General features: G+C 32.4%; 2 protein-coding genes across 3 annotated transcripts; both read left to right on the plus strand.

Moving 5' to 3' along the window:
* LOC133670393 (putative UPF0481 protein At3g02645) lies at positions 1 to 2,346 on the plus strand. Its single transcript, XM_062090879.1, has 2 exons — positions 1 to 94; positions 880 to 2,346. The coding sequence occupies exon 2, from the start codon at positions 927 to 929 to the stop codon at positions 1,530 to 1,532; it is 606 nt and encodes a 201-aa protein (XP_061946863.1). The 5' UTR covers positions 1 to 94; positions 880 to 926; the 3' UTR covers positions 1,533 to 2,346.
* Positions 2,347 to 5,373: 3,027 nt separating this feature from the next.
* On the plus strand, positions 5,374 to 10,632 carry LOC133671148 (UPF0481 protein At3g47200-like). Of its 2 annotated transcripts, none has more exons than XM_062091800.1 (2): positions 5,374 to 5,683; positions 9,162 to 10,632. In XM_062091800.1, exons 1-2 carry the CDS (start codon positions 5,537 to 5,539, stop codon positions 10,545 to 10,547), a joined length of 1,533 nt encoding a protein of 510 aa, XP_061947784.1. In that variant the 5' UTR covers positions 5,374 to 5,536; the 3' UTR covers positions 10,548 to 10,632. The 2 variants fall into 2 exon arrangements, with proteins under 2 accessions (XP_061947784.1, XP_061947785.1); XM_062091801.1 differs by lacking the exon at positions 5,374 to 5,683 and adding an exon at positions 7,007 to 7,417.
* Positions 10,633 to 12,813: the final 2,181 nt, after the last annotated feature.

Below are 12,813 nucleotides of genomic sequence, written 5' to 3' on the forward strand. Positions count from 1 at the left end.
ACTTCAAGAAAGAGAGAGAGAGGCTGAAATATACAGGAAAGGGGCTCGCTGCCTGGGACTATACACAGAGATACTGTCGTCTGGTCTCCCTCAGGTCAGCACTAAGTTGTTTGGTTTCTTTGAAATGTTTACTGACGATCTTTTGGATTTGGTTTAAGCTCTGCATGAAGACCTTAGGCTTAGGTGGTTCCATATAAGTTTATGCATTCTATCCATAAAGTTTACGTACCTTTCCCCTGTAAAGCTAGGTCTAGGGTGTCCGTAGTTCCATTTTTATTTGTTTTCTTTTTAAAGATTAACCATTTTAATTTTTTAATGTTTTTTGTTTTTAAAAGAAGAAACAAACTAGATCAGGTCTGGCTTTTAATTAGAATCTAAGCAACTAAACAGGAAGAACAGATTTCAATAAGATTTCGGGGAAATGATGTAAATGGTAGTAAAGTTTTTTTATTTAAGAGGGTGTTTTTATATCGTTTTAATTAGAATTTTAAAAATTTTGAATTTTTTTAAATTTTAAATAAATTTTTTATAATATTTTTAGAATTATTTTAATATGATCATATTAAAAATAAAAAATATTATTTTGATTTATTTATGAAAAAAAACATTTTAAAAAATAATAACTCCTACTATTCCAAACACAGCTTAGAATCGATTTAATTTGATAGCATGAAATCTGACTATATATACATGAACAAAATCTAGCTAATTATTTAGGATATATATTTAATGTTATAGCAAGTGAGAAATAGAGAGAAAAGGATGATTAAAAGGTAGAGAAGGAGAAAATGTGTTAATAGTGAAAAAGTTTTGAAAATTTGTGATCTTCAATCAAAATCGAACTGTGTATACCTTCCATTCATTCTTGGTTTGTTTCAGCCAACCTGCAGACTGGAAAGCATAAATTTACTGCAAGTGCTTCAAACATGGAAAACGATATTGAACAGGCAAGAGCATCAAATATGGAAGAGGATAAGGCAAGTGGTCCAAACAAGGGAAAATTTTTTGATGTGGGAAGTGCTTCAGACATTGAGATGGCTATAAATCTCGATTATTATAAAGAAAAAAGAGAGATGGCTACAAATATTTTGGCAAAGCTGGATTCTGAGGTGAAACGGATGTCCTTTAAAAGGAACGGTTCCGAGCGCTGCATCTACACGGTACCCAAACCGCTTCGACACGTAAATTGGAAAGCCTACGCTCCACTACTGATTTCCATAGGTCCTCTTCACCGCGAAAATACAAGACTAGAGGCCATGGAAAAGGAGAAACTGAAATTTTTCAAAAAGCTTACTGAACGGGATGGGATGGATGAGAAGAAAATTATTGATATTGTGATCAGCATTGAGAACCAAGAAGAGCGTCTCCGACACTGTTATTCAGAGAAATTCAAATTAATCAAGAGCCGTGATTTCGTAGAGATGATCCTGCTGGATGCTGTCTTCGTCATTCAGTTTTTGTTGGAGTCAAAGGATGATAAAGGTCCTAAGAATTTTGAGCCCAGGATGACATTTGACATACGAGAAGACTAGATGCTGCTTGAAAACCAAATACCATTCTTCATTATTCAAGAAATTTATGACCACGTCAATCCCCCTAGCCAGGATGCTACAGCCATTCCTTTTCTTGATCTTGCTACGTTTCATTTTGGAAAGTACACGTTTTCACAAGGGGTAGAAACCGGCCCGAGTGTAAAGGGAAGCAGGCATTTCACTGATTTAATTACTAAGGAATTTGATGTTGAATGGAGCCATTCAGCGAAGTTATAGCTTGAACCCTACCATGCTGAAATATAGTGCCGTCATGCTACGCAAGGCAGGAGTGAAGTTTCGGGTCACCCAAGACAAATGTTTGGTCAACATAACATTTGACAAAGGAGTGATGAAAATACCACGCTTGGAAGTCGATCACTGCTTCGAACGTCTTGTACGAAATATCATGGCCTTGGAGCAGTGCTGCAACCCGTTTGAAGCTTACGTATGCAGTTACATTAAGTTCATGAACCTTCTTATCGACAGTTCAGAAGACGTGGTTTTGCTAGTCCGAAAGGGAATCATTCTCAACTGGCTAGGTGAAGATGCCGCAGTTTCAAATCTGATTAACCATTTTTGCCAGAATATTGATGACAATTACACTTGTTTTGGTGATATCTCTCAAGAGGTAAATGCCCACTATGAAAGCCGCTTTAACCATATGAAAGCAACCTTGAAACATGTATATTTCGCCAATATTTGGAGAGGTACGGCAACTGTTGCAGCAGCTATCCTGCTGATCCTCACTTTGATACAGACTATAAAATCATTCTTGTAAGATTTTATCTTGCTTAGTTTTATTACTTCTACGTAATGATTGATTGGATTGTTATTGTTAATTTCCTCAAAAAATTGTTGTTAAATTTAGGGTTTAATTATGTAGTTCTGAAAAAGTAATAATGTTGCAGCAAATTCTTGTTGTATTGTCCTAAAATTGAGTTTGTACTTGTGCCCTGTGTGATGGCCTTTTAAAGAAACATTGAAGGTGTTGAAATCTATTTTTGAATCCCCTTATAAAAAAAAAGAAAAAAATATAAAAAAATCAAATTTATTTAGAAGAAAAATCCAAAAAAATAGTAGCAGTGAAAAGAGGATGCCATAACGCTAAGAAAATAGCTAAAAATTGGTTGAGGAGGTTCGAAAATATAAAAATTAAAATTTGACAATATTTTGTTGACTGATGAGAGTCCTGTTAACAAAGAAAATTTAATTTTAGAAAGAAAAGTCCAAAATCAGATATTTATGTATTCAATTAAATTTTTTTGAAGGTTTAATTGAATTTATAGAATGTTTGATTGCAAGAAAAATTGATTTTGAAGTCAATTTGAGTTTTAATTGGAAGAAATTAATGTTCTGGGGTCAAATTATAATTTTTAAAAGTTAATTTGGTCAAATCAGGAGCTTATTTGAACAAATATTGAAGTTTGATGGTCAATTAAAGATTTAATTGAAAAAATTTAAAATCAAGAACCAAAAAGCAAAAGCACGTAAATTGAAGGTCTGATTTGAATCTGATGTGTTTTGACGTTAATTTCCATTTTAATGAAATGACGCGTTTTGAAAAAGTGATATCATTTTGAATGGTACCATCCCCCAAAGGTACCGACACAACATCCCTAACAATTTCGTATTTTGTTTTTATTTCTCCTATCTGTTTAGGGATTCTAATTTTATTCTTTGTAAGTGTCGGTTTCTGACATATTCAAAGGGCTGTACCTCCTTGAAGAGGCAGGCAAATAGAGAGAAATTTATTGAGTAATAAAATTACTATTGTTATTATTAATGTTGAGTAATAAATTTCACCCAAAAAGCGTAACAGGAATATCCTGTCTTTTGTAGAGAATACACTGCTAATTGGTAGTCCAGTGGTATCTCGAGGATACCATGGCTAATTTATCCTGATCCATTATTCCACAGCACCATACTTTTTTTTTTTTTTTGATTATCGTGGGTGTCCGGGCCAACTTACGCGCACCTCGACTAATCCCACGGGCCCTAAAATTAACGACCATGTAAGCCTCCAGTGGCCATCATATGAGCAACCACATGGTTCGAACTTGAGATCTAAGAGGAAGCAAACCCCTTAGTCCCAAGTTCTTGCCACTGAGCCACCACCTAGATAATTCCACAGCACCATACTTCTTCAGCAGCCATAGCTCAATTTTGTTTTTCTTAAAGCAACAAAAATAGATAAGAGTTTTTGAATCTCCTATATTCATATATCCATTGCAATTGTTGGAAACAAGAACAAGGAGATTGATCTAAATTAATTAAACAAATCGCTGCTACCATTACCTTATTAATCTTGATTTAACCTTGTAATTCATTTAGCTCTGTTTCAAACATGATTTGATCGTGAAACCTAATAGGCTGTATTAAAAAAATTTCTATTTGATGAAACTTGAATGAAACAAAACTCTTTTTAAATTCTGTTCAAATTAAATGATATCATTTTATTTATTTTTTATCCAAAGCAACATTTCAAGATTGATCCGAGTTGACTTGATAACTTACTAATCAACCCTGCAACTGAATGGTCTAGGCTTAAAAGAATATTTGTGAGTATAGTAGTGATTGTTTTTTAAAATGTTTTTTTATTAAGAAATATATTAAAATAATATTTTTTTTAATTTTTAAAATTTACTTTTCATATCAATACATTAAAATTATTTTAAAAATTTTAAATTTTAACCAAATTGGCTGTAATCTCAAATGAGGCCATGCCCCGGATCCTAAGTTGATCTGAAAACTACGATCAATACCATTAAAAAAAAAAAAGAAAATATGTAAAAACTGATCCAAATACCCACATTAAACATTATAATATCATAGCCATGTCTATCAATATTAAATTAAGAGAAAATGTTAAGTATTTATTGATGGTTCAATTAACGCATAAATGCTGCATAATGGACCAACTTAATTAACTTGTAAATCGCATTTTTGTGTGATAGGAAACTTCCTTTGATGGTATGTTTTTAGTAAATTTTTAATTTTTTTAATTTATTATTTATAATATATATAATCTACACTTTCATAAATTATTTTTTCATCTAAAATATTAATATTTACCTCAAACATCTTTTTTATTTTATTTTTACACGCAACTATATCTTTCATAGTTTGTCCTCTTTTTTTTTCTTTTTTTTTTTAATTATTGTTGTGAAAAAAAAAACAACCATCATTAATTATTGAAGACATCAAGTTGTGTCCAAAAAACAAAAGACATAAAACAGAGAGGCCTTACCTTTTGGTCCTTAACCAACTGTTCATTTCTCAATTATATTCCACACAATAGAAAGATTGATTGGGTCTCTAATATTTAAAGCATTTCACAGCTGGGTCCTTCTATGCACATTTTACGCAACAAAACAATGCCATTTTAAAAAATTATTTTACACTAAAAAACAAAAAAGCTAAAAGGGATAAGTTAAACAATGTATATACACTCACAATTTATTTTAGATTGGCAATGTAAATTGTCCATTTTGCTACTGTCACAAAAAAAAAAAACATTTAGCTCGAGAGTAATTTAGTTTTTTTCTTGGCGGTACAGATGTCATTGTAATGGAGGGTAATTTAGTCTTTTCCTTGGCAGTACAGATGTCATTGTTATGGAGCGTAATTTAGTCTTTTCCTTGAGGGTACAAATAAATATTATGATTAGCTCATATTTTTATTGTATAATAAAATTACTAAATTGCATTTAAAAATTATTATATATATCTAAAATGTTCGTAATTTAAAGGGCATTTTAGTGGGACGGTGAGCCTAAGATATTTGTAGGTTGATTGATGATTTTTTTCTATAAAATATTATCCGCAGATATAAATAAGATGGACCCAGGATTCAACATTAAAGGGCTAAAATGAAGATTTAATATTTTACAGGGATTATTATGTACAAATATACTACATCTTTTAGAAATAATTTTAAAGTTAAGGGACTTTCCTAGATCCGCCCTTGCCAGGCTTGAATCTAGAAATAATTATAGCCATTGTCATATGCATTTGGGTAGACAAGGCGAGAGAGAGAGAGAGAGAGAGAGAGAGAGAGAGAGAGAGAGAGAGGTGCTGCAATATCTATATAGGAAAGAGGCTCGCTGCTTGGGACCCTATATACAGACACAGTCCTCTGATCTCCGTCCTCAGGTCAGCACTAATTAACTTGTTCTATTCTTTGAAATGTTTAGTTTTTTGAAATGTTTAGTTTTGGATTTGGTTTAAGCTCTGCAGACAATAGATGGTTCCATTTATTTTTATTTTTTTAAAAGTTGGTTTGCTTAATTATGTTTTGGTTATCCAGCATATATAAACATTTGTAATAAATTTTGTTGTTAATTTCATTGAACCTGCTGTGAAATGATCAGAGCTTCGACTTTAGATTTCTATGGGTATTAAGATAGGTAGAGAGCAAGACTTGATTAGCGGTGGTCAGCAAGTGATTATCGGTATCAATACCCATTGCAGTCACTTTAGTTACCCATACTAATTTATTTAGGAGAACTAGCTACATATCTAATAAAAATGAGCAACAGTATTACAAAAGAACTAAAACAAAAAAAAATTAGAAAAAAAAATCAGATTGTACCCGAACAAGGAACAATAAGTATTTTTTTTAAGTGATTTGTTGATGAAGTTTCATCTTTGGCATCTCAAAGTCATTAAATGCTTTATTAAAAACATTTTATAATTATTTGCAGTTTTCCAAGCATATAATGTTCTAGTTTATTATAGAGGAATGTGTTCTAGTTTATCTACTAAAAGAGTTCCATCATCTTTATTAGGAGAAATCACAAACTAATTCAGAATACCCAAATAAATCTGATGTCGTAACAGCTCACAGAACATTTTGTTAGGCTATTCTAAATTTGATCTTTACTATTTTAGATTATGTCATAATTACATCTATAAATTCTCAGCTAAAATGATCCATATACAGCACATGTGGTAGCATTTGATCAAAACCAGAAAGATTTTTTCTATATTTGTTCTCCGTATAAAACACATTAAATATTAAAAACTACTCCAAACAAATTAGGCTGAACCCCTCTCTCTTTATATGGGCTTAATGATCCCACATGGATCAAACTAAACATAAATATGTAGGTTATCTTACAAAATTCGAGGGAAACCACCTAAACATTTTCTAACATTCTTAATAAACATCCCAAAACAAAACAAAAATAAATTTTAAGTTTGGGGGTTAGCAATGCTCAATTATCTTGATTTGTTTGATGAAAGAAGAATTAATTGGTGACGCTCTGCTTCAATCTTTCTGTTTGTGATATATATTCTTATTTATGTTTTTTACCTTGTATATTAGGATTGCAACGAGAAAAAACAATAAAATTCATTCAGCTAAAAAAGTTATTTATAACTTCATATTTTTTCTTTCCACATAGATAGTTTTAAAGTTAAAAGGATAATAAATATATTTACTATCAGTCCCACCTATTTAAATATCACATCATCTCATACACTTAATCACTAAGCAATACAAAACTAACCTACAGAATCAGTCATCATATTTTTTCTTTACATAGGCCTGGGCTGTTGCTTGCCTCTCCTTGATTCCGCCCCTGAATCCAGGATTCAACATTAAAGGGCTAAAATGAAGATTTAATATTTTTACAGGGATTATTATGTACAAATATACTTGATCTCTTAGAAATAATTTTAAAGTTAAGGGACTTTCCTAGATCCGCCCTTGTCAAGCTAGAATCTAGATAGCATATAGAATTAAGTCCCTTATTTATAGCCATTGTCATATGCATTTGGGTAGACAAGGTGAGAGAGAGAGCGGTGCTGCGATATATATATAGGAAAGAGGCTCGCTGCTTGGGACCCTATATACAGACACAGTCCTCTGATCTCCGTCCTCAGGTCAGCACTAACTTGTTCTGTTCTTCAAAATGTTTAGTTTTTCGAAATGTTATGTTTTGGATTTGGTTTAAGCTCTGCAGACGATAGGTGGTTCGGTGTATGTAGGTCCATTTATTTTTATTTTTTTTTAAGTTGGTTTGCTTAATTACGTTTTAGTTTTCCAGCATATATAAATTGAACCTGCTGTGAAATGATCAGAGGTTCGACTTTAGATTTCTATGAGATAGCTATAGAGCAAGACTTGATTAGTAGTAATGTGTTGCAGTGATTATCGGAACAATAAGTTTTTTTTTTTAAAAAAACTAGTAGTAATGTGTTGAAGTGATTTGTTGATTAAGTTTCATCTTGGCATCTCAAAGTCATCGAATGCTTTATTAAAAACATTTTATAATTATGTGCAGTTTTCCAAGCATATAATGTTCAAGTTTATTATAGAGGAATGTGTTCTAGTTTATGAGTTCCATCTTTGTTAGGAGAAATCACAAACAAATTTAGAATACCCAAATAAATCTGATGTCGTAATAGCTCACAGAACATTTTGTTAGGAGAAATCACAAACTAAATTTGATCCTCATCATGTCGTAATTTTATCTATAAATTCTCAGCTAAATTGATCCATATACAACACATCTAGTATCATTTGATCAAAACCAGATAGATCACCCAAATACTATTTTTGGGAAGCTAATATTTTTTTTCTATATTTGTTCTCCATATAAAACAGATTAAATATTAAAAACTCCTAACAAATTAGGCAGAATTCGAGGGAAACCAGCTAAACATTTTCTAGCATGCATTTTTCTATAAATGTGATGTCTTAAATTTTGATGTTAATGTCACTGATCTTGTTATTGAATCGGAGGTTCAACTTGAGATTACTACTAGTTAATTTGCCTACGTGTTGCTGCCTTTTTGAAATTATTTTATTGAATTCTATGGTAATTAAAACAAATATTCTAATAAAATCAAATGTTTTAAGTTCTGTGAAGAAACCATCTATTTCTCTGGGGAGCATTTCTCTTTCAATTCATGCATTTGTTTGAGAAAAAATTTCATTTTTATTAGTATCGCTCTTTTATAAATCAAAACATAAGTTAGTTAAAATAAATATTCATAAAAACTTCATTGATTTAAATCAATGAGAAAAAAACATATTCCTTTAATAAAAAATATCATTCCTTATTCATTCATTTCTTTTTTGTTATGAAAAAAACACATTTTGTTTTATTATAAACATGAGTTTTTGAAATAAAAAAATATCATTTGGATAATTTCAATTTTGAAAAAGTAAATCACACCTTAAATAGAAGATTTGATTTTCAGAAAATCTTTATTCAAATTCTAAAACAATCCTAAATATTTATTTGGATTGTTTTGATGTAATGATATTAAAAATAAATTTGAAATTTTTATTATTATTTTAATACATTTCCAAGTTCAATTTGTTTTTGAAAAACAACCGCTACCACTGTTTTAAACACCCTTAATTAATGAGCTTAATTAATTACTGGTACGAATCAATTTTATTTGATAGCATGAAATTTGATGATATACATGAACAAAATCTAGCTAATTATTTAGGCTATTTAATGTTATAACAAGTGAGAAATAGAGAGAAAAGGATGGATTTAAATTGAGAGGGGGTAGAGAAGGAGAAAATGTGTTATAGTGAAAAAGTTTTGAAAATTTGTGATATTCAAAACCGAACTGTGTATACCTTCCATTCATTCTTGGTTTGTTTCAGCCAACCTGCAGACTGGAAAAGGATAAATTTATTGCAAGTGCTTCAAACATGGAAGAGGACAAGGCAAGTACTCCAAACAAGGGAAAAGATATTGATGTGGGAAGTGCTTCAGGCATTGAGATGGTTACAAATAAAAAAATAGAGAGAGAGAGAGCTACAGAAATTTTGGCAAAGCTGGATTCTGAGGTGAAACAGATGTCCTTTAAACGGAATGGTTCCGAGTGCTGCATCTACAGGGTGCCCAAACCGCTTCGAAACGTAAATTTGAAAGCCTACTCTCCACTACTGATTTCAATAGGTCCTCTTAACCGCCAAAATATAACACTAGAGGCCATGGAAAAGGAGAAACTGAAATATTTCAAAAAGCTTACTGAACGGGATGGGATGGATAAGAAGAAAATTATTGATATTTTGATCAGCATTGAGAACCAAGAAGAGCGTCTCCGACACTGTTATTCAGAGAAATTCAAATTAATCGAGAGCCGTGATTTCGTAAAGATGATCCTGCTGGATGCTGTCTTCATCATTCAGTTTTTGTTGGAGGATAACGGTCCTAAGAATTTTGAGCCCAGGATGACATTTGACATCCGAGAAGACTTGATGATGCTTGAAAACCAACTGCCATTCTTCATTATTCAGGAAATATATGACCAGGTTAATCCCCCTAGCCAGGATGCTACAGCCATTCCTTTTCTTGATCTTGCCATGTTTCATTTTGGAAAGTACACGTTTTCACAAGGGGTACAAACCAGCCCGAGTGTAAAGGGAAGCAGGCATTTCACTGATTTACTAAGGAATTTGATGTTGAATGGAGCCATTCAGCGAAGTTATAGTTTTTATCCTATCAAGCTGAAATATAGTGCGGTCATGCTTCGCAAGGCAGGAGTGAAGTTTCTGCAGGTCACCCAAGACAAATGCTTGGTCAACATAAAATTTGAGAAAGGAGTGTTGAAAATACCAAAGTTGGAAGTTGATCACAGCTTCGAACGTCTTGTACGAAATATCATGGCCTTGGAGCAGTGCTGCTACCCGTCTGAAGCTTACGTATGCAGTTATATTAAGTTTATGGACCATCTTATCGACAGTGCAGAAGACGTGGGTTTGCTAGTCCGAAAGGGAATCATTATCCACCGGCTAGGTGACGATGCCGCAGTTTCAAATATAATTAACCATTTTTGCGAAAATATTGGTGACAGTTACACTTGTTTTGGTGATATCTCTGCAAAGATAAATGACCACTACGAGAGCCGCTTTAACCGTACGAAAGCAACCTTGAAACTTACATATTTCCCCAATATTTGGAGAGGTACGGCAACTGTTGTAGCAGCTATCCTGCTTATCCTCACTTTCATACAGACTATAGCTTCCGTAAAATCGGCATTCTAGGATTTTATCTTGTTTAGCTTTATTATTCCTATGTAATGATGAATTGGGTTTTTGTAGTTCTGAACTAATAATATTGTAATGGAGTTTGCACTTGATAAGTTGTCGGAACATCAAAACATAATTCAGATTAACGATTACAAACAAAATAAATTTGTAGTGTAATTTTGAAAATCAGGTCGAACCAGAAGAAAATTTCATTTAATCTTTCTATAATATATGGAAATAAAAAAGAACGAGGGATTTGAATATAAAAAATTAAAGAAAAATAATTCTGAAAATAATAACTTGATATATGATTAGCTCAATTCAAGATTCTACATATTTGTCATAACCCAATTTTTGACCTTTTTATTTTAATTATTATTATTATTATTATTTTATTTACTGAAAAGGATAAAAAAAATGATGAAAAAAATAATGATGAAAAACAAGTAACAATGAAATAAATGAAGAATGAATTAAAATTTGGGTTAAGGGCAACATGATTGGAAGTTTAAACATTTAATTAAATTTTTGACTAGTTTAATTAATCAAGTCAAGGGTTTAATTGGAGAATTGATAAGTTTTGAGACTTGATTAAGCTTGAAATTGATTTAATTAATCCAATCAAGGGTTTGATTGGAGAATTGATAAGTTTTGAGACTTAATTAAGCTTGGAATTAATTTAATTAATCCAATCAAGGGTTTTATTTGAAAAATTGATAAGTTTTGAGACTTAAATGAACTTGGAATTGATTTAATTAATGAAATTATGAACTTAATTGAAACAATACCAAAGTTTGGGGTTAATTGGGGGCAAAACTGTAACAGATTAAAGTCCAAGGACTAGCTTGTAAAGGATGCCGAAATGCAGGGATTCAATTACAATTTACCCAGGGGTTTGATTACATGATTTCAGAACTTCAGTGACCAGATTGAAAGTGGCTATTCCCATCACGCAAACGGTGTCGTTTTGAGAAGTGATTCATTGCCTTCTTCGCCTTCTTCCTTAGGAACCGTTTCTGGAGTAAAGGCTCAAAGTCATTTCAATCGCAAGGATGCTTGGCATTCTCTGGCTATAAAGCCAGATAAGATGAGAGAGCGTGGGAGGGAGGAACAAGAAAAAAGCCAGGGGGAGACGAAGAGAAAAAACAGAGGAGGAGAGGAAGAAAAAACTGGGGAAAAGAAAAAGGGGAGAGAAAGAGAAGGGTTGAGAGAGTGAACAAAAGGAAGAAAACAGAGAGCTAAACCCAGCTTTGGTTTAGTCCTAGAATGCAAGCATAACATAAAAAAAAACAGAGAACAGAGGGAAAAAAAATAGAGGAACGAAACAGAGAGCACAAACCAAACAAAGAAAAACACAGAAAAGAGAAGGAAAAGTCAAGGAGCAACACACAGAGGAGTATTGGTTTTGCCATTGCTTTCGTCCCTGGAGACAAAGAAAGACCCAGAATCAAAACAAATTCACAGCAGGCCGGCCTTTTTATCATCTTTTTGGCTTTAAAAGCTGCTGAGAAAACAAAAAGAAAACACAGACAAGTGAGCACAGAAGGAAGACAAAGGGAAGCAGTAGGCGAGAATCATCATCAGCGCTGCAAGCATCTTCGGTCTCTAGAAGCAGGTACACCCGTTTCTTCATCCCATTTTCATCTTCATTTCAAATTGAATTGTTACAAGAACACTGTGCGAAGGTAATTTAATTACCTTCACACAGTGTTAATGCACGCGTGAAGACTTCACATGTGCTTTTTGTTTTTGCCTAGCTGGGTCACTGGCTTGTATGCATAAATAAAAAAATAATATAGATTTATTGGTTTATTCACTGACGCCAAAGTCAGGAATAAAAATACTGGGTTATATTTATAGCTACGTTGTAACAATCCGGTTTTTCAAGCCCAAAACAATAGTAAATTTTCTTTTTATATATATATATATATAACACATGGTGCCGGTAATCAGCGAACCTGATCCCTCACATCATCAAGATACAATCCATACAATCAACATTTCATTTAAAAGTGAATCTTACATAAACACGTAATATTATGGTTGCATGATTAGAAGTTCATATTAAAAATATATATACATAGACATGAGTTTGCATTCCTATCCTACTAATAGCCATTACAAATTTAAACAGAAGGATCTAATAAAAGTTAAACATTTAGTACATTCATACAAAATACATTGTGATTTAGAATGCATCTGCATGATTCCTTGCAAAAGTAGGTTCCCGTGTATCGGGTTTCCTAGACGTCTCGTTGGTGTGACGTCCCTGCAGCAGTAC

Source organism: Populus nigra, chromosome 13 (genome assembly GCF_951802175.1).
Source record: "Populus nigra chromosome 13, ddPopNigr1.1, whole genome shotgun sequence".
NCBI lineage: Eukaryota > Viridiplantae > Streptophyta > Magnoliopsida > Malpighiales > Salicaceae > Populus > Populus nigra.

Excerpts from the sequence above, each read along its gene's own strand:
- LOC133671148 (XM_062091800.1), top strand. The coding sequence starts at position 5,537 with ATGCATTTGGGTAGACAAGGCGAGAGAGAGAGAGAGAGAGAGAGAGAG. Across the intron at positions 5,684-9,161 it reads CCTCTGATCTCCGTCCTCAG|CCAACCTGCAGACTGGAAAA; the intron begins GTCAGCACTAAT and ends GGTTTGTTTCAG.
- LOC133670393 (XM_062090879.1), top strand. The coding sequence starts at position 927 with ATGGAAAACGATATTGAACAGGCAAGAGCATCAAATATGGAAGAGGAT.